Raw genomic sequence first — 21,184 nt, 5'->3', positions numbered from 1 at the left:
ATTTTGGGCAGCAAAAGCCTCTCCCCTCTTCCCAGCCATGCTCTGCAGAGCAGCTCATGCTCCCAGGGCCCCAGTGGGACATACGCACCCTCGGGGTTCAGGCTGGACACCAGGGGCTCCGGCAGGGTCCTGGGATGGCCGAGGAGCTGCTTGGTGCTGACCTGGGGAGGCAAGTCTGTACCAGCGGTGGGAGAAAAACCTACAGGGTGGGGAAAAACATCCAGCTCAGGCAGGGCTCGAGCCTCCCAGGCTCGCTGGGCACAGCCACTGCAGTGCCACAGGGCAGCCATGTCACCTGCTCCGGGTGCTCCAGAGGAGAAATGACCAGGCTCCTTTCCGTAAGAACCCCCCCGCTGCCTCTCACGCCTGTGAGGCTGCAGACAAGGCCCTGAGCACCACCCTTCCCTCGCCAAACACAGAAAGGTCATTTGTGGCCAGAGGATGTCCCCACCAGCCCACAGCCCCCAGGGACTGACGCCGGCCTTCAGCCACCTGCCTTCTGCTGCAGCTGCTGTGGTGACATGAGCAAGGCTGTGAAGGAAAGCTCCCTGCAGCCGCCTCGGCCCCAAAAGCAGCAATGCAGGATCTGACTCCCGTGCATGTCTGTGAGCAGCCCCCAGGCTTCAGTGGGGAGGAGGAAGGAGCCCCAGGGGTGAAAAATCTCTGAAACCCCGTGGGAGTGGTGAGCGACTGCCATGTCAGCACACAATCCCCCACCTGCCAGATCTCAGTGCCCAGGGGAGAAGTGGCCAGCTTTGGGGCTGACCCCTCGGAGAGGGAGGCAGGGAGCAGGTAGGGTCCCGCGGAGCAGCCCCCGCGGCCGAGCCAGCGGCAGCGCGCTGACCTCCGTTTCTCCGGTAGGCTGGCAGCTCGCACGGGCTCGGCTCCGCCTGGGCGTCCTCCTCGGACCGGGCCTGCACGACGGTCACCGTGGCCCCCGTCTGCTGAATAAACTGCTGCAAATTACACTGCCTCAGCTCCTTATTTAACTCCTCCAGCTCCTGGGTCTGGGCCTGCAAAACACACACCGAGGGGGGGACAGGGTGAGCCGCACGTTCCCCCCATGCCCCAAGCGGGCCGGCTGGGGCTGCTCCCCGGCTGGGGCTCACCCTGCCAGCGCCAGCACAGGGAACCTCAGGGGCACTGTGGCTCAGCTGCCCCTCTCTGAGGGCTGCAGGAAGGGAGGTGCCCAGGCAACGGGGACGAGGATGACGCTGGTTTGGGAACAGCCCTGCTCTGCTGCATCTCCACAAGAGGGTGCGAGCAGCCATCAAACGCGCCCGCTGTGCTGGGAGTTGCCAAATGCAAATGAGATGCTCAAGGAAAGATGCTGAAAGCATGCACAGCCTGGGGAAAGCCTGGATAGAAGCTTCCCCGGTTTGCTCCAAAGGGACATGGTGGGTAGAAGGCAGGAGTCATGCAGCCCCTTGACCCTTGATGCTGGGAGGCTGCAACAGGAGAGCTGGGGGCGCATTGCAGCTCATCCCCAGAGCTGCCATCTCCACACTGCACAGCCCCCCACCATGAGCTGAGAGGGCATCAAAGCTCATCCCCAGAGCTGCCATCTCCACACTGTGCAGCCCCTTACCACGAGCCCAAGCCCTGCATGGTCAAAAGACTTCGTGCACAGGCACCACGGGAACTTCTGCTGAGCCCTTTGTGACTCCTTCATCCAAGATGACATTGACCCTTCTGCCAATGCCATCAACCCCACACGTGGACCACTTGCTCCAGCACCATTGTCTGCGCTGGAGTGAGGTGATGCTGTGCTCCTGGTGCAACAGTCAGAAGGAGCAATAGCCCAGACTTAGCTTGCACAGAGAGCAATGGGTGTGGGACCCTGTGCCAGTGGGGCAAGAGTGGTAGTGTCCCTTTGTCAGTGATCACTGCTGCTGAGAGCTGTGCACCCAGTCTCAAGATCACTGGACAGGTGGAGTAACCAACCCCACTCAACCCATAGGTCTAATGTGTCTGGAAAGCTGGTCCCACCCCCTCCCCTCAAGATCTTACCATCCCATGGGGCCTTATCTACCCAGTCTTATCTACCTGTAGGTTCTTTTCAGCTTCCTCCAGGGCCTTCTCCACGCTGGCCAGGTTGCTCTCCAGCTGGGTGCCTTGCTTGACCTTGGCCTCCAGGTCCCTTTTCATTTTGGTGGCCATGTCCTCCAGCTCTATGGGGCTGGGCATAGAGATCTCCTTCCCCCTCTTGGCCCTCTCAGCCATCTCCCATTGAATCTCCTCCTGCAGGGCCTCAGTCCGGACACTCAGCTCATAGATCCTCTGGGTGTACTCCTCCAGGCTGGCCCGCAGGCTCCTCACCCGCTCCTGTCGCTCCCGCTCGCACTCCTTTTCCAGCCGGAGCTCACTCTGCCAGAACTCCTCCTCACCCAGCTCCGTCTCATTCCTCCGCACCACTTGCTCCAGATAGAGGATCTCATTCTCCTGGCCAGCAAGCCGGCTGCGCTCCCAGAGCCGTAGGTCCATTTCTAGCGTGTCTCCATGGGCCTCCAAGGAATGCAGCTGCTCCTGCTGCTGCAACACTCTCCTAAAAAGCTCCTCCTTGGAGGGCTGGACAACACCACCACCTTCCAAGTCTAGCCCATCCCGTGTTTGTTGCCTCCATCGGCTCACGGCGAATAGGTCGCTGGAGCCTGTCGGACCCAGGCTGAAGGTCATGGACTTTTTGGGTTCCCTGGAACGGGGTCCGTCTATGCTGGTGAGCCTGGGCTTGATGGGCAAGCTGGCCCGGATGAACGTCCTCTCGGGAGCCTGGGGAGAGCCCAGGAGGGGGCTCGAGGAGGGCCGCTCGGCCATGCTGGGGCCCGTCCGCCGCAGGATGAACTGCACGTCGTTGGCATACTGCCCACACTTGGCCAGCGACTCCAAGGGACACTCCAGCGGCAGCAGCTGCCGCTCCTTCTCCCGCAGCTTCTGCACCAGCACATAGCGGCCCGTCTGACCTGCCGGGAGGAGGTGAGCACATCAGATCGGGAAAGCAGAGGCCAGCAGGGCTGTGCTCAGGCTGCTGCCCCACAGGCAGCGCTGCTGGCAGCCCCACCACCACAGAGCAAGACCTCCACCTGCCCAAGGACTCCTCTTCCAGGAGGAACCTGCAGATGGGGCACCCCCCAGCAGACGGAGATGGCTCACCAATGGCCCGTGCCAGGGCAATGACCACTTCTTGGCAGGTGGTTTGCTCCGAGACTCCACACACGACCCTCTGGATCCCATCCACCCAGACCTTCAGCTCCATCCCCTCAGCTGCCGGGCCTCAGGTGCTCTGGGTCATTGCAGGACAGGCTGCCTGTGGGGAGAAAACAAACCAGGTTTCCATCCCAAGCCTCTAACAAGGAATACAAGATGCTTTGAAAGCAGTGTCATTAAACCATCATCCCATGGGGCGAATCCTAGACCAAGGAGTTGTTCGCTGCCACCCTGTGCACAGACTGCACTTTTGCTGATGTTATTAAACGCTGATATTCATCTGCAAAGAATTTTTTTTTCACGTGGGGACAGTGGGTCTAGATCTTCCTGTGGTGGGAAATGATGAGGTTTGTGTGTCTGTGTGGCGCCCAAAAGATTTCCGGGTTATTTCTGCTGTGAGAACAGACTTTTAATGAGTTTTATGGGTCTGGATTTTCACTGCAATTTCTCTCGAAATTTGACAGAGTGGCACTGAGGGATTTTCTAAACAACTTTGTAAAAGACAGATGAACTACTGGTGGCCCACTTTTGCAATGATCTAGAGGAAAGGTGCAGATAATGCACATTTTAATATTTTCATATTTACATCCATCTCAATTTATCAGAGAGAGATTGAGAAATTAAAATAAAGCGTCTTTCTGAACAAAGGCATGACCAAAGGTAGGGTTTTGGAGGGGTAGCCAGGCATAAACACCTATGACAAAGCCCAGGCTCTGACCAACACTGGGCCCAGCTCAACTCCCATCCAGTGGGTACTACTACCATAAAACAACACCTCTTAGCCTGGGCACACCCAACTCCTGTCTCTTCCAGCAGCTCAACAACTGCAACTGGCACAAATTAAAAAAAAATTAAGCACAAGCTGTAAGGAACTCAAATATTTGAGCTTACAGAGTTTTCAAATACCATGCAAAGATGTATCTATTTTCCCTGCTACAACACTGGTTTTGACACTATCAGTCTTGTCTGAAAGTCCTGGATGGAGTAACGTACACTAAATTTTCAGGCCTTCCATCCAGGGGGGTCACAGACTGCTTTCCCAGCTTCACCCGGCTGGTTGCAGCCCCTCCCTCTGCTCCAGCTATCCCAAGTTTGCAGCCAGGCTGTGAGAAGGCTTGACCTTTGGTTAAACTCCGCTTATTCATTATTTTTTGTTGCCTACTTGAGTAATCAAAGGGAGGGCTTGAAGGGTCTTGTCTCCGGTGATGAGGAGTTTTAATCGTGGTGTGAGAAAGGCAAGGAGAAACCAAGGAGGACATGGCTTGGTGGGGACGTTCTGCGCAGGTGCCGGGTCCTGCTGGTGCCACCTCCCTGCCCACCTCCAAAACATGGGCACGGAGCAGCCGTCACAAATACCTCAGCGCTGAGCTCATGTTTGCCTTGGCTGAGCCACCGCGAAACTGTGGGGCTGAAGGACACCCTGGGTTCAGCCCACCTCCCTGTAAGCCCCAAACCACTAACATTTGCACGATATAAATTTGAAGCTGCGTTTTGGCACCACTCCCCAGTCCTGTGTATTCAAGGCCGCCACTGTCCCCCGGCTTGGAGCAAAGTCCAGGTGCCACTGCGGCACCACCCAAATCACCCTGAAACCACTGCTGTTCACTCCCTAGCCTCCCCTCAGCAGCACCCTAACACCACAGCTGGAGAGCAACACACCCCACAGAGCACTCCCTACGCCCCCTTCCCTGCCCAGGCACCAAGCTAGTCTCAAATCCGGCTTCTGGTGCCACAACCCAGGATACGGAGGCCAGGAGCTTAAGAATAAAGAAGAAAAGTAACCCAGCTCGTTGAGTCCCGCCGAACAGTCTCACCGTGCTGTCAAGATCCGGGGCTGCCGAGCGCTGTGGGAGCAGGATGGCTGCGGGCACACGGCCCCAGGCACCTGTCCTGTTCAAACCAGGCACCAAGCTCTGGCCCCGCCCTGGCCGGCCTTCCCGGCAATCATTTACCACAGCCCAGCCTGCGGCACAGCGCTGCCAGCAGCCTGGGGGCAGCCAGCCCTGCTCCTCATGCAGGAGAAACCCCCAGAAAGCAGCCAGGGCATAACCCCCACCACGTTCTCCAGCACCCCAAAATCTAATGGATTTCATTGCTTCCTTAGATCCTTGCAAGCACAGGGGGTGTTTGCTGTAACCTCTGGGGGTTGGGAGCTGTCTCCAGCTTGCAGCCAGATACAGGATGTTATCTGCCCCCTTGAAGAGGGCTGGGGGCTGCTCCCTTCCCTGCCTGCCCTCCCCCTGCCTTCTGGGGAGGATCAGCTCCCACTCAAAACCAGCCTCGCTGCCCCTCTTCCCCCAAATCCCCGGCCTCACAAGGGAGCAGAGAGGATGAAAGTTCATCCTTATCTGAGGGGACATGCAATGCTCCCTGAGCCACTCAGTTCCTGCCTGGGAGGGACATCACAGGCTGCCCTCAGCATCTCATCCCCAATACTCCACCATGACAGCCTCAATCTAGTTTAAAAAAAAACCAAATAAAACCCCATCAGGCAATAAACCTAAAAACATTCACCTTGCCCCAAGCATCACCTTTGCTGTAACCTACTCAGTTCTTTACCATCACTCAAAACCACAGCAGCTGGGGGTGAGTCTCATTGCCCCACTTGCAAATAGACCCCCCCTCTTAATGGGGTTCTCTGCCAACCCCCAGCATTAATAGTGGGTGCCCTTGTTACACCACCAGGTAGGAGAAATAATGGGCTTTTATTTTGGGCAAGAATTACTTTTCCTGGGGAAGAGCAGCTTCTCAGCAGAAGGCAGGTTTCCAGCTGCCTCTGTTTGTATTTGCCCCAGCAGGTTGCTTTGATCATGAACCCGAAGGGCAGGCAGCTGCCAGGCCCTGCCCCTGCTCCAAAACAGCACCAGGGAAGCCAGCAGGTGCATGTGGGTGCCAGGAGACATGACTGCTGCTCCCAAAGGCCGCTCATTTTATTCTAAATAATTTTTATTGGAAGCAGATTAACAAAATGACTAATTTTCTGTTCCCTTTCCCCATGTGATGGGTCCTAAAATTGAGGGTAGGGATGATTCATGCCATGACTTCAACAGATTTCCTGACTGAAAGTCAGAATTTCAAATGCTGACACTAGAAAAAAAAAAATATTTAAAATTAAAAATCTCAGATCCCGCAGCTTTATTTTAATTGCTGGCACTGCTGTCTCCCGGCCTCCCTGAAACTCTCAGGCTAAAGGAAGTGGAGAAGAAGGAGTATTTCTGCACGTGCAGGAGGATGCACCTCTTGCTCCTGGAAACTGCCATCCTGATGGCTGCTGGGACTCACAAGGGTCTGGTGACCTCCCCTGGACGTGAAATAGTAGAATATTGCCCAGTCACCCTCCTCACTAAAGTGAAGACCACTCCTGATTTGTAGGGCCACCTGCCATGTCCCCTGTGGGGTCTCTCAGAAGCTGAGACAGCACCTTCCAGCCAAGGAGTTGCAAGCATTTTGCAAGAGTCTTTCTAATATGTTTTGCCACACACAATAATAATAATTTTTTTCACACACAATAATAATAATTTTTTTCAAAATCTGTTTCAGAAAAAACTCATCCATTTTGCACCCAACAGCAAGGGCCTATTGCAACCCAAATACCAAACTACCCCAAACATCTCTATCAGAGCTGCTAAGAAGGAATATCTGGGACCAGCATAAATGTTTTGAGATGGGCAACCTGCCAACACTAAGGCTTCACCCATTTTTGCAGGTTCACTCACCTCCCTCACTGTGTCCACCCCTGGCAGGGAGCTGGGTACAGGGCCAGGTGGCAGGAGAGGAGCACCACGGGGAAGGCTTCCAAGAAAGCCTAATTAAAAGAGAAAGGAATCCAGAAGACCAGCCTTTCGTGCCAGGCTTTGGGCTGAGGGTAGGGGCATAAAGACTCATAGTTAATAAACTGCATTAGTACTTGAGAGCAGGCTGTGATGAGCCTGCCATCTGTGAAGCACCAAGGTGTCCATGGGGACCAGCAGCTTTGCATCCCTCTGGGTGCAGCCCAGGAAAATGCTGGGGTACTCTCAGTTGTTTCATTTCTTCTTTGAACCTGACCCTCTGGCTCCTCTCCCACCCAGTGCCAGGGGGATGCTCATCCCAGCTCTGTGCAGACACCCCAATAAAAAACCCAGCCCAGCACATGAGTAAGCAGCAGGTGGGGAGGAGAGGGCTGGCCTGTGCTGCCACCCTCTGTGCTGGGGCGCTGGCAGGCTGGCTGTGACTCACTGCCCTGCTTCAACTGCTGCAGTGACACATCCAGCAGCTATTTAATACTTCCTCAAGGCTCTCCCTGCTCTAAGCACTGGGGCCAGCTGCTGCACCAAAGGGGAGAGACGGTACTTGCCCATCTGCAGAAACCTCTGGTGGGGCAGAAGCCTTCCTGTTACTCTGGTGACCAACACAGAGAAGATCCATAAATAACTGAAGCCTCCTGACAACAACTGCAGCAGGTTGGAGGGGATGGGACATGGTCCAGGTTTCCCTCCAGACCACAAACTGTGTCCTGCTGCCTTGGGACCCTCTTTTGGAGTGACATTACCTGCCCTTGGCTGAGCTGTTACAGGGACTGAGCAGTTCTGCTGGGCTCTCCATGCCATGTCCCAGGACAGAAGGCAATGCCATTGTCAGGGTTGACCACTGGCTGGTCCAACGCTGAGCACGGATCAGCTATGGCAAGGTTTGATGCCGTGGCACGTGCCAGACTACCAGCTCCCTTGCTGGGCAGAGATGACTATCCACATCTCTGAACAAGCTGTCTGTGCAGCAGAGTCTGGCAACCACCCACAGTCACTGCTACTGCAGCTGGGAGCACCAGGCAAAGCCCCAGCCACTTGGTGCACGACCTTCCACCATTCCAGCTTGACCTGAGGATGCCCTTCCACCATTCCAGCCTGTCCTGAGGATGCCAGCCCCAGGATCCTGAAGGAACACATCCTCTGGCCCGGTGCAAGGCAGCCAAGAGGGTCACCTACCAAAGGCAGCAGTGTCCTGTCCTTGGCACGGGGGCCATCAGGGTGCGGCTGGGGCGCTCGCAGCACAGAGCTCCAAACTGGAGTAGCAGTGGGTTACTTCATCCCGGCACAAAGAACTGACAGGGGTTAAACAAGCTCAAGAGGTGACAAACAAGTCCTACCAGAGTGATCACAGCCCAGAGAGGCAGTTCTTCATCCTTCCACCATCACAGGGAGGGTGTGCAAGTGCTTTTCACACCCCAGGCCTAAGGAAGCCACCAGCCCTTACACAAGGTAGCCACAAGTACCCAGGAGCAAGGAAGCAGCCAGTATGGGGCTCTAATTCACACCCAAGCAGCTTATTTAGGGGTGGCCACAATAGCACCATATCCTCAATTCACCCACCATCCCCCATCCAGCTCCCTACTCCGACATGTTGTGCCTGACAGAAAGCCCTAAAACTTGGCAAATTACCAAAATGGTAATTTAACCTGAAGGTGCACTTTCACCAGAGATGTGTGGATGAACCCGAGCCCAAGCACCTCCCAAGGGTCTGCTGCCTTTCAATAGCAAGCAGCTTCTGCTGGGGGCATCCCACAGCCTATAATGCACACTTGACATCAGCAAAAGTTACATCCATGTTTCAACGGCTTTTTGCACTAAAGGACATCAAAAGGAAAACTATGTCTTGTGGTATTTGCATGCTTGAGAGCTAAAGCATGATTTGAGCCAGAAATCACAGACCACCACCAAAATCCTCTGGCAATCCAAGGGGGCACATGTCCCACACAAGGATCTTGCAATAACTGCCCAAAGAGACGGATTTCTGGAGAGCCATAAGCACCACACCAGCAAACCCCCATTAAGAGAAAAATAGAGGCTTAGAGATTTTCTGCTCCACTTCCTCCCAAAAATTACAAACCCATGCTAACATGCCTGAGGAGGCAGACCAATGTTGAGCAGGGCAGGAAGAGTCAGGTACAAATCCTGCCCAGGGCTGTGACGCAGAATGGGGATGGTCCTCAGGGTGATGGCCTTCGGCAGGGATTTAGGGAAGGGAGGCTCACATCATGACTGGTGTCAAAGACACTCACTGCATGCCACCTCCACCTGCCAGGATTTCTGCTTTTCAACCCAAGCTTTTGGGTCTGCTACAGCATCAGACCCACAGTGAAACAGAAGAGACAGAAACAAAACCGTGAAGAAGCTGGGAGATCTTTTCTCCCTCGTAGACAAGATTAAGATTTGTGGCCATGCCAAGTCAGCATTGAGAATCATATGAAAACATCTAGAATCACAGCCAGTGACATTTTAGAGATGATTACTTGTCAGTCCACCTCACAGATGAGCCACCAGCCAAAAGCTCATTATAAATTAAAAGCAGCAAAAACATCCCTCCACCTACTGCACACACTCACATTACAGCGCTTCAGCCTGGAAGCGGAAGGATCATCTTTCACACCTGCATGCATCATGTTTCTCCCCTGCAGCACTAATGGCTACTGTCCGTGGGGGGAGAGCTGGCAGGGCTGGCTAGGAAAAAGCCATGAAGGTTTGCAAGGGAACCATTAGCAGCACCTGCTATTCCTGTAACCATCATCCCCAGTCCCACATGTGAAGAGTGACTTCATGGAAGCAGCTGGAAATAAATCCGTAGATTCTTCCCAAGGGGGAGAAGCAAAATTAGCAACAATGTGTAGATTAGAGGGGAAAGAGGAAAGGATTTTACACTCCCATGCTCTTTTCTTTCTTGTGCAATTGAGTGCACCCTGATGCCATGCCCAGGATGGACCCAGCTTTGCCCCCTGTACAGGGGCAAGACTAAGTCTAGGTATCTTGGGGCTCTAGGCTGATCTAGATTAGGTTCATCATCTTTAGGGGATGAATCCAGCTCCTAAAAGGCAGGCTCTGAGGGGTACTTGCCCAAGCATCCACACAAACACAACCATGGCACTCATATGCCAGCAGGTCCAGAATCCCTGCTGTGTTCATCTTCCACAGCAGTCAGTCATCAGGGAAAGCATAATGCAATTTTGAGTTATTACACACAGTTCCTTCCCCAAGTTGGAATACAGCTTGTATTTCTCACCACGCAGAACACAGGAGAATCTTGAGAGGCAAGAGCCTGCTCAAGCCTTGGGAATACTCCTCCCCAGCCAAAGAAAACTTCCATTCCCCCCACCTTCAAGGGCAAGACCCAACCAATGAGGTCTCTCTCCCAGTGCCTCCAGAAGAGCCAGAAAGGACCCTCAAAGTGCAGCTTCCTTGAGATGCTCACCCAGCCCACCCCAGGGGATGAGATGAGTCTTGACCACCTATAATGAGAGCAGAGACAGACACTCTTCCTGTCCCCTGTCAAATTAAGCAAGCATTTCATCCCCATAGGATTACAGGAAAATTCAGGCTCTGCAGCTGTCCTGCAAGTAGGACCAGGGACATAAAAAAGCCAAATGACCTATAAATATTTTCCCTCCGACCGGCCTTCCAGCCTCTAGAAGTGCTGGTGTCAGCCATCAGCAATCCTCTTTCCATTGCAATTCTCCTCCTACAGGAGAGGGTAATTAACAAGTTAGCAAATGCACAACCAAAGATAAACCTTCCAGATTTTATTCTCCACTTCCAGAATAACTCACAGTTTCCTACCCTGCTTCAGAAAGCAGCCACATGTCAAGGACATACTGCTGGGTGTCCAGAGTAGAGGATGCACAGATGAACATGCAGGTGCCTGCTGTCATGGATATTTATTTACAACTTTGCAGGATTAAAAAGGATTTTAATGACCCTTTGCAGAGAGCTGAATAGGCTCCTTTCTCTCACATGCTCAGACACAAAGACAAATAAACAAGAGATTCAGAATGAATCCTGGCTGAAACCTTTGATAAGACCCTAGGGTATTTTAGAAGTCTCTGCTTTTGCACTACCTGGCACATGACTAATTAGGTGGAGGTGCTATCAATCACTGCCTGAACCCACCCAGAGACAATAAGCTCTTTAAGGCAGTAAAATCATGGCATATCTCTGGAGACGCAAGTGCATCTGGGACATCCATCCAGGGGTACAAATCACAGTCCTACAACAAGAGAAGGAAATCACTGCTGCATGACCAACTAATCCCCCCAGCTGCCTTGCTGGACTTTTGGCTGAAGGGGTTTTAATGCCAGCAAAGGGCTCCATCCCTTGCTCCATACACAGGTCCAGCACTTAAGATACCTGAAGGATCAAAATGGGATAGGAACATGAGCTGGGGACTGGGCCAGCACTCCTGCCTGCACAGAGTAGGAGACTCAATAAAAACACATTGTTTCTTCTGAAGCATTTAGGACTTAATCGTCATGCAGCTAATGCTCACATGGGCTGGCTTTGGGGAAATAAATACTTTTGAACTTCCTAGCCCAACTTCTTTATGCTCAGCAGGTCATTAAAAAGCCAAATGAACTCAAAGAGGACAATACCAAATCCAATGTCTCTGCCCAGGCAACCCTCAAACTGCATTAAAGCAGTCAAAAAAAAAAAAAAACTTGAGAAGGAGTTTTGAGGGACAGCTAGTCCTCAGCATGCAGCATCAAAGATTCAAAGCCATGTTTCTAGCACCTCCACTCCTGGGTCCCAATGATGCTTCCCTTCCAGAGTGGGAAAGCAAATGCCCTTTTCCAACATATAATGGCAAGTTTGCAAGATTTTTAAAATACTAGAAAGAGCAATAGAAAGGTCTTTAAAAAACAACAAAAACACAAGCAACTACAGGAATCGTTTCTGCACAAGCACCTATGCAGAGCCACTCCTTTGGGATGGGACCCCAAGGACTTGACAAGTTGCCCTGAGAAAGTCCCATTCCAGAGGAATCAGGGCAGGGAGAAGAGGAAGGAGAGATGACCTCAGAGCAAGCCTGGGAAACACCTAACTTCCTACAGGCACAAATCATCAAGCAAAGACTTGGGCACACTGGTCAAGAGTCCAGGGAGACCACGAGCTGCTCTCTGACAATTAAGCAGCTCCTCAGAGAAGAGTGTGTGCGTTTGTGCTGCAGAAACCAGCCCGCACCGATCACAACATGCAACGAGGTCCACCCAGCATTCCCACCACAGGTATGTTTGGCTCTTAGCAGAAAGGAGTGCTGACACCTCCAAACATTGCCAGAACTTGGAAAAGAAAATAAAAATTGGCAAGTGAAAACAGCAACCACAAAGCCTCAAAAAAAACCCAGCACAACCCATCTTTATTCTTATGAAGAGATGCCTATGGTGTTTATCCAACCTGCTGCACTCCACCAGCTGCCTCAGGCAAGCATCCAGAGGCAGAGACCAGCTCCCTGCTGCACACTCACATTTCCTGGGGAAAGCATTGCTCACAGCAGGAATCTTTAAACCAGCAAGAACCCTACAAGTGCTCTCCCTGTCAGACAGCTTCACAACACCAGCTGGGTGCCAATGGCTTACCCAGGCTGGCAGGAACAACAGGGAGCAAAGGGGGGGCTGCCACTCACTGGGCTTCCCTGCCAGCACAGCTGCTCTCCTGCAGGATGCTCTAGGTGCCTCCAAAGTCCCCACTGTGCTCAGGAGTGCAATGCTGGGTCTAACACCACAAAGGACATCCACGGGGGGCTCTGGACCCCAAAGGGCTGTTGAGAGCACTGTGACATTCCACTGTCATGCAGGAGGCACCTGAGAGGACACAGGAAGGGTTGAGCACGAGGCTCCAGAGATGAAGACCTCCAGCAGGTTCTGTGTGCTGTAGCAACAAAAGAAGCCTTCATGGCAATTCTAGAAGCCTTCATGCAATTGTCCTATGTGTTTGGTTAAGAAGTGTTTCAGGTTATTTTCCCTCCTCCCCGTGCCCTCCCTCTTTTTTTTTTTTTTTCTTTTTAAAGCAACAAGTTATTCTAGATGACTAGCCTGGGGCAGCTGGAAGCATCCCAACCCCCAAGAAAGTGCTGACTCCAGCCCATAAAAAGACAGACAATCAGCCACTTTTAGGAGCTCCTGAACTTGGCATCTGCCAGTTCAGAAAAATGGAGAAAATGAGAAAATGAGAAAAATGGAAGGACATAAAAATGTTAGCAGTCCTTTATAACGACAGGATTCTGTGAAAAACCTTCAGTGGGGCCAAGCTTAAGCTTCAATTTGAATACACAGGTTTGCAAGGGCATAGACAAGCTGGAACAGATGGAAGAACATCCTTTAAAAAGATGCTCTTGAGAACAATGCATACACACAGAGCTGAAACTTAAAGTGTCCCTCATACCTTTATTTAGACTTGGGCACAGAGCAACCCATTGTCAAACAGCACCTGGATTTCTCCCTGCTCACCACAGCACCCAACCTCGCATGACTCCAGAAAATACTCTGCTCTGAAGCCTTGGCACACACATCACTGCCTCCCAGCCAGGAAGGATTAACTCTTTGTCTGGAACTGCTCCCAAAGCATTCCCTCCCCAGCACACGGAGAAACAACAGAACATGGGCGTAGGTCAATTCTGTGCCACCACTGGAGGGTTCTCCTATTGAAGGTGACATGAACAAGACAGGACAGAGAGATGCTGAAAACCATGAAAAGGATGAACCAGTATGGACCATGCAGATGCACTCAAGCAATATTTCCTTGCAGCACATGGTGACAGTGAAAACAACCACAGGACACATGTCCACTATGGAGGTGGACAGCACACACATGTTGCCAGATTATTGCTCAAGTCTGCCTCTTTAAGACCTGGGTAAAACTAATTTCCATGTCCCTCTCACACTCATTTGCAAAGAGTTTTATATTTTAGAGCAACTGGCATACCTTTGCAGGGAAATAGTGCAGGACCCTGGGAACTGCAGTGCTCAATGCTGTGAATGCTGGACACCCGCAGGTGCTGCAAGCAGCACTCCCTGGCCTCACAACTTTGTACCACACGGTGAAGAAAGGCTTCAGGAAGATGTGTGCACTTGTGGCAGCTTCTGGATTTCCACGCCACTTCTTTCGAGAAGGCATGGGGAAGCCAGCAGAGGTATGTGGAGAGGGAGTCCAGGCATCGTGCTCAGGCTCCCCCAGCAGATAACTGGGATGTGGGAGGATTCCTGGCATTCCAACGGCATCAACAGAAGGTAAGAACATCCCCCCTTCCCCACAGCCCCTTCCTGAGAAGACACCACCGGCACTGCCTGATAAGGAAAACAAGCAGCCTTTGGAAGACGCTTCCCACTCCTGCCCACTGCAGATACAGCATGTGCTCACGGTTTGCTCTCGTCTCCCTAGGCAGAGCTGCAATTCCCGCCCGCTCCCCGCAGCGCTGCCCCTCGAGGAGCGCTGACAGATGTGTGCAGCACCGCTGCCCCGTGCCGGCAGCCGCCCGGCCCCACATCTGACAGCGGCGCTCCGCCGTTCGTGCTCCCACACGCTGCCGGGGCCCGGTGCCTGCCCGGCAAGTCCCGGCAGAGCGCGGCCCGGGCCCTCCCCGTTAGCACCGGCATCCCGGGGAGCTGGCCCGGCTCGCGGCGAGGAGAAGCAGCCACAGCTCCCGGCTCGCCTCTTTCGACCATTTCTCACGAGTTTCCGCCTGATTTCTCCTGAAACAGCCATCCCAAGGGGAGTGCCATGGGCTGTGCCTGAGGCAGCCACTCGGAGTGAGAGGCGCACGGCTGTGACCCTTTCTTTTGTACAATACCCTTGAACCCACGCTAGGGTTTTTAACCTGCAATTACAAAGCGCTGTTGCAGGGCAGGGAAAAAAAAACCAGGAGAGGAGCTCGGTGTCCCGTTCCCCCCCTCCTCCTCCCCGCAGCAGGCCACAAGTGGAGTTACGAAACAACCTGCCAACCTGCCGGCAGAGTTCACGGAAGGCATCAGAAGTATGCGGCTGGAGCCTGTCTCTTATCGAGGAATTTAACCCCTCTCCTCGGGGAGACGGAGACGTCTCTGAAGGGAGAAAGGACGGGAGGTTTTGTCCCACGGATGCGAGGGGAGGAGGCTCCTGGCACGGCCATCTGAGACCCCCACGCCGCCTCGGCTCCTCCGCTGGGGGCTCCGGGCAGCGTTTGCAGCGCCGGCGGGGCCGCTCCTGCCAGCGGGGCCCGGCTGCACCGTGCTGGTGGCCGGGGCTGCTGGGAGTGCCTGGGGCAGGCGGGAGGCAAAGCCACCCGGTTGCTCGACCGACCGGGACACGACAGGAGCGGCACCGAGCAGGTGGCATCGGGGCTCGGGGCTCGCCAGTGCCGAACGCCGCTCCCCGTCCCTCCAGCCCGGGCTCTCCTTACGGGATCCGGGATTACTGCGGCGCCCTGCCCCAAGCCAGCTGCTCGCCGCCCCTGCCCCACTTGGCAGCCCCGTGGGGCTGTCCCCTCCGCGGCGGGCCCTGCCAGGCGGGCGAGGCCCCGGCTGCCCCGGGGACGGCTCTCTCCGCGGGCACCCGCAGCCAGCGGCCCCGCCTCAGCCGCAGCCCCCCTGCTCGGGGCCGCTCCCGGCTGTACCGGCCCGGCTGCAGCAGGGCAGGGCCGCGCCCGGTGCTGCAAAGCAGCGGCAGCCCCTGCCCGGCCCCGCCGCGCCCGAGCGCACTCACCTGCCGCCGGCCCGGCCACGGCAGCGCGGCCGCGGCTCCGGCTCCTCTCCTGGGCGGCGGCAGCGGCGGCCGCTCCGCTCCGCTCCCGTCCGCCCCGCAGCGCGGAGCCGCGCCGGCCCCAGCGCCGCCCTCCGCGCCCCGCCCCGCCGGCCCCGCCCCGCCAGGTGAGCCCCGCCCCCGCCAGGTGAGCCCCGCCCCACACGGAACTCCCCCGCATCACCTCGGCTCTTTAAAGAAAAAGTCTGACATTCTCCTTAAAAAAATCATCTTAAATTCTTTTAAAAATTCCCCCCAAAACCTTAACATCTTCTCTTCAAAAAAGTCATAAAACCTCTCTAAAAAACCAACAGATTAAAACTCTCGTTTTAAAATAAACCCTTAAATTCTCCTTCTTATTTTTTAAATAAATAAATTAATTCTACATTTTCCTTCTTCTTTTTTAAATAAATAAATAAATTTTACATTTTCCCCCTGAAGTCTTAAACTCTCCAATAAAAATAAAACTCTAAAAAAACTTTTTAAAAGTATTGAATTCTCATTTTATTTAGAAAGGTTATTAATTTATATTTAAAAATCTGAAAACATTATCATGTTTTTAAAAAGAATACTTAAAACCTCCTTTCCTAAAAAGGAACCAAGCAAAACCACCCCGTACTTCCCTGTCCCTGACTCCTGGCTCCGTGGGGCTGTATGGGCGGGCTCATTCCCGCCTGGAAGTGCTCAGCCTGTCCGCAGCAGGGCCCAGACCTCCACCTGCCCCAGCAGGTGTCTGGGTAGAGCAGAGAAAACAGCCCCTTTCCAGAGAGAAGAGCTTGCCCTGGTGCACGAGGAGGGTGCAGCCCTCGAGCCCCGTGCCCTTCAGCCGGCCGGGGGCTCAGAATGCCCCGAACCCGCAGAGTGATGACAGCAGGGAGACAGGTTCAGCCGGTTTTGGAAGAAGCAGGTGTCTGCTGCCATGCTGGAGCTTTGGAAACTTCTCACCTCCTCTCTCTGTCAGCTTTTCCCATCCTATCTCTCAAAAAAGCCACCTGAGAGCTCCCCACACCCTGCATGCCAATGTCCTTCCTCCATGGTCCCCCAAGCAATGGGGATGGCTGTGATGGCATCAGAATCCCATCCTCGAGGTCTCTACTGGTGCAGGTGCTCCAGCAAGACCTGAGGAGGTGAAGGTGCTCAGCAACCCCAGTGCCACACACAGAGTTACCTTTATATTTCTTTATCCAGAACATCTTGTGAAATGTCCCACTACTCACGAGAAAGGATAACCCACCCATCGGACACTGGATCCCAAGGTGACTGCTCCAAAACAGATCTCAGGTTTACTGCTCCACCACAAAATGTGTGTCAATTTTAACCTATGGTCAGAAAAATCCCCATCTCATTCAGGCCTTATGATATCCTTGTCTAGGATTCATGATATCTTTAACTACTCCCTTCTCCACACGGAAGCTGCTGGGACTAGGAGGTGATGCAACACACAAGTCCGTAGCTGTCACTCGGCAACTTTAATTGGATTTTTAAATGAAGTTTTCTGTTGTTCTGACATATTCCTCATAATTAGGATCTCCTAAAATCAGATAGTACATCTGGTGCTCCGTAACACAGGCCATGCCCTGGAGACCTTACAGCACAGGAGGAACAAAGATCTATAAAAGAAAACAACAAAGGCTGTTCTCAGGAGATATGTATCTTATTTAATTGGTTGGACAGTCTTCTGAGATTCCAATCGGATACAAGCTGAGCAAAGGCTCATTTGCCACTAGCAGGGATGGTTGCCTTTCTTTTAAGAAAAGATTTTGAGTTTTAAATCTTTCTACCTTAAGTAGGTTGTAAAAAGATTGGAAATCTCTTTTCACTTGTAAAATTATTACTGTGAAAAATAAATAAACTGACTCTGTCTCGCTGTCTGCATGGTCCCTTGATTTCTCATCCTATGAAGAGTTCTCCACACCTTCCATCAATTAAGATGGATAAAAATGTCCAACGTTTAGTTTCACACTGGTGAGTTTGCCAGACTGGCTCATGGACCATCTTCTCTGCCTCAGATTTATTCTTAAGGCTCCTGTGGTGCTGAGGCCATGTTCAGGGACTGACCAGGAATAGTGACTGAGCTGATTTCTGGGTTTGTGCCCACTGGTTCCATGCTGGGATTGCTACAGGTCTATCTTAGAGCTTTGAAAAGTCGTGTCCTCATTGTACACTGAGCAGTCAGGCTGCTTTAGGGAGGAGAGCAAGGCTGTCTCAGCATCCTGAGCAGTTGAATCATCACCAAGCAGGTCCTTTGGTCTCTCCAGCAGCAGATGAGATAGTAATCCTATCTGAGTTTCCCCAAAGGAGAAGATGCTGTCTCACTGCTCAGGAGCACAAGTGTCCTGGTTCTGAAGTGTCTTAAGATACAGACTATGTTTGCACAAAACCCCTTCCTGAGTACAAACCTACTGTGGGTGAGCAGCAGGTCACCAGCTATAGCCGCTCCTAGCAGAGCACATCTTCCCTGGGACAGCCCCCCGAGCCCAGCAGTGTTAGTCCGTGCTACAGTCCATGGTCAGTGTGGGGCATGAGGGAAAAGTGGGTATTTGAGGCACCTGAATCTGCAGAGCTGTTGGGTTTTGGCTTTGGCACAAACCTAAATCCCTCTGAGCTGTGGTTGGGAGGGAAAAGAGGAGGAAAGTTTCTTTTCCAGGCCTATTTCTAAAAGGAAAGAGTGAGAACCCAGATTTTCAGAGGTGCCCCACATCCCCTGCTTCCCCCAGGAGCAGGAGGTAGTCAGCATCATGGCTGTCAAACCTTCCTGCCTGCTTTCCTCTCCTTCTCCCTTTGCCATGGATTCCTTGAGACACATCTTGGGAGTGGGTCTCCAGATCCTGCAAGCCTTGGGAGTGTGCCTCCAAATTTCCTGCAAGGAAATTTATCAGTCACTATGCTTTCCTGACGCAGCTACAACATTTCATGTGCCTCAGAGAAATTACCCAGTGTATCTATTGCCTGGCTGAGCACACAGAAGGGCACATTTTCCCCAGAACATAAGCTTCCCTCTCAAATAAAGACAATTGCCTGCAAAATCCCAGCATTTCCAGGAAAGCCCTGGCACCAGGAGAGAAAAGTGGCCAATACCAGAGGGCATGTTGACTTTCTCTTCCAGCAGACACCCCCCACTTCAAAAGCTGTAATCCAAGGCTAGAAATGAGGACCTCTCTCTCTCTCTCAACAATGGGTATAAATAATACATATAATTACATCTATAAAAATATTTATATGTATATGTATACATATACACACAAGAGTACTGCCTTCTGTTGCTCAACATACATTGTAGCAGTGTTACAAAGTGCCCATTGACCCTTGCAGTACTTTTAGGGCTTTTGGAATGTTTGGAGGGTATTACATTTTTCCAGGTTTCTTTGGAAGATTTTGAACTCACCATATATTTTCTGGCAAGGTTTTTTTTTTTTTTTTTTTTTTTTTTGTGACCATACACAGTTTTAGTGAGAGACAGAAGATGCTACCTCAAGTGTAACAAAAGGGCTTCTATGGAAGAAATTTTTCCTCTGTTTCTAGGACAACAAGAGACATAAGAAAGAAAAGATCCTGCAGCATCACAGGAAAGCCAAATTGGGGCTTGGCACTGCAGAGCCCTGCAGCTGACTGCCAGGGTACTACAGACTGTATCCCCTCTTTTCCACCCACAACCCTGCCTGGGCCTGGGCTTGCACAGAGGAGAGACCTTGGTCTGGTGGGTAGATGAGCTGTTGTCTTTCAAGGGCGGGCCTTCTGGCCTCTGAAGGGGGATTTATTTCCTGCCCTCCTGCTTTATTCAGTATTCCTTCTTCTTCTGCAGCAAGCCTGGAAAAGCTGCTGGGCACTTGGTCTCCTATGGCTGCAAGGAATGGGGATGCTCAGGAGCAGCCTGCAGGAATGCAGTCCATATCAGTAAACCTTTTGGCTACACTGGTCTGGGCTCTTTGGATTGCCCTGTGTAGGCACACAGCCCTTTCCCAAAAGCCCTGACAGCCACTGCAAGGTCTGCACACGCCTCTCTGCTTTCCACACCTCTGGTGGTGGGAGCTGTGAAGGGAGACCTGCAAAGGGTCTCATGACAAGTGGTGCCCACCATACTCACAGTACAAGATGAATATAAAACCCAGGATAGAGTCAGAGCCAAAAATTCCAGGTCTCTACATTCTCCTGAAGTCTGCATTGCCTGGTCTTTGCTAGAATGGCTCTTGCAAAAGGTCCAGAAATGCAAAATCTACCTTCAAAGTGGAAGCGAATAACTCACAGTGAGGAGGAGGGCTCTTACATATCCCTTTTGCAATAAAAAGTAGGAAAAAAAATGTGACCTCCTAGTTAGGTTGGAGCTTCTGCATTCCCATTCAGCAACCCCAGGGGAGAGCACGGCTAGATCATTACAACTTCATTGCCATTCCCCACTTCAAACAGTGAGTTGAGCTGTGTGGCATTGGGAGCAAGGGAGGAAAAAACAGCTGAAACGATGATGGATGGAAGTGAGAGAGAAAATGGATGGAAGAAACAGAAAGGGGAAAAGGCAACGGTATCAGGAGAAGAAAAGATGCCCAGGGCACATCCTGCAAGGTTTTGTTTCCCGTCCAGGTGCTGGGCAGAAGACCTGCTTTTCACCTAGGAAATAGCCTCATTAATTATGGCTGTTGAGTATGGGAATGCAGCAGCTCTTTGCCATTCTGCTGCTCCGGTAGCCTGTGACCCGAGCCGTTCAGGTTTCCCAAGCATTTAGCAGTGTGGTCATGCTAATTTAGTTCGGTTTTTCAAAGGCTTGTGGGGAAAAGTCCTCTTCTTCCCAGAGGCATTGAAAGTTTTGACCTCCTGACCCTCCCTTTTACTAGGAGGTTCAAAAGCAGCATTGCAGCTGTTAAAGTTTTTCTTCATGACTCAGTGATTCTCTGATGGGGGACCAAGCTAGTGTTTATCTAGGCTTGACCTCTCTTCTTTGAGCCCGGAGATGTCTCTTTCGTTCAGTGCCACAGGCAGGGCAATGCTGGAAACCTCCCTGCCTTGCCATTCACTCCCTCTCTGCTGCAAACCCACCAGTGCCCATTACTAATCCATCCCCCACCAGGAGCTGGGGTTCCCGGCACTGATCCCATTTGTCCATCACACTGCAGATTCATTTACATTTAATCCACCATGACTTGTCTATGAAACATGACCCTCCTCCTGCTCTGATGCTGGAACCCATTTGGCTTCCAAAAGTCAACTGCTGCTTTCAGGGGAAGAAAAAATCCCCCTTCCCAACAGGCTTGCCTGGCATGGACCTTTGGTGTCTCTTCCTTCTCTCCACTGCCAAGGCTCATTATTTGCAGGGGACATCCTCCCCTTAATTTACATCTTTGTCACCACATCTAGGGTCACAGGCTCCTCAAGGGCCAAGATCTATCAAGGCATTTGAGCACAGGTTTAACGTCCAGCATCTTGTTTCAGGATGTCGCTCACTTCCCTCAGCTGAAACGCTGGAGAGAGATGGC

At 52.4% G+C, this 21,184-nt stretch overlaps 1 protein-coding gene across 6 annotated transcripts in view; it reads right to left on the bottom strand.

Annotated features, from left to right (window-relative positions):
- RASSF7 (Ras association domain family member 7) overlaps positions 1–21,184 on the bottom strand; it is a 58,288-nt gene that overhangs the window by 1,648 nt on the left and 35,456 nt on the right. For 2 of the 6 annotated variants that reach the window (XM_074543259.1, XM_074543255.1), the window contains exons 2-5: positions 3,151–3,304; positions 2,047–2,960; positions 845–1,013; positions 89–199 (exon numbers count right to left, since the gene is read on the bottom strand). In XM_074543259.1, coding sequence (XP_074399360.1) covers positions 89–199; positions 845–1,013; positions 2,047–2,960; positions 3,151–3,253 — 1,297 coding nt within the window. In that variant the 5' untranslated portion in view covers positions 3,254–3,304. Of the gene's footprint in view, positions 1–88; positions 200–844; positions 1,014–2,046; positions 2,961–3,150; positions 3,305–5,018; positions 5,134–6,920; positions 7,010–15,683; positions 15,842–21,184 lie in introns of those variants that run through there. The other 4 variants (XM_074543258.1, XM_074543256.1, XM_005491610.4 and 1 more) reach the window with 4 other exon arrangements.

This window comes from Zonotrichia albicollis, chromosome 6 (assembly GCF_047830755.1).
Source record: "Zonotrichia albicollis isolate bZonAlb1 chromosome 6, bZonAlb1.hap1, whole genome shotgun sequence".
NCBI lineage: Eukaryota > Metazoa > Chordata > Aves > Passeriformes > Passerellidae > Zonotrichia > Zonotrichia albicollis.
Note: the sequence above shows the minus strand (reverse complement) of the source record. Positions and strands in the feature narration are given on the sequence as shown.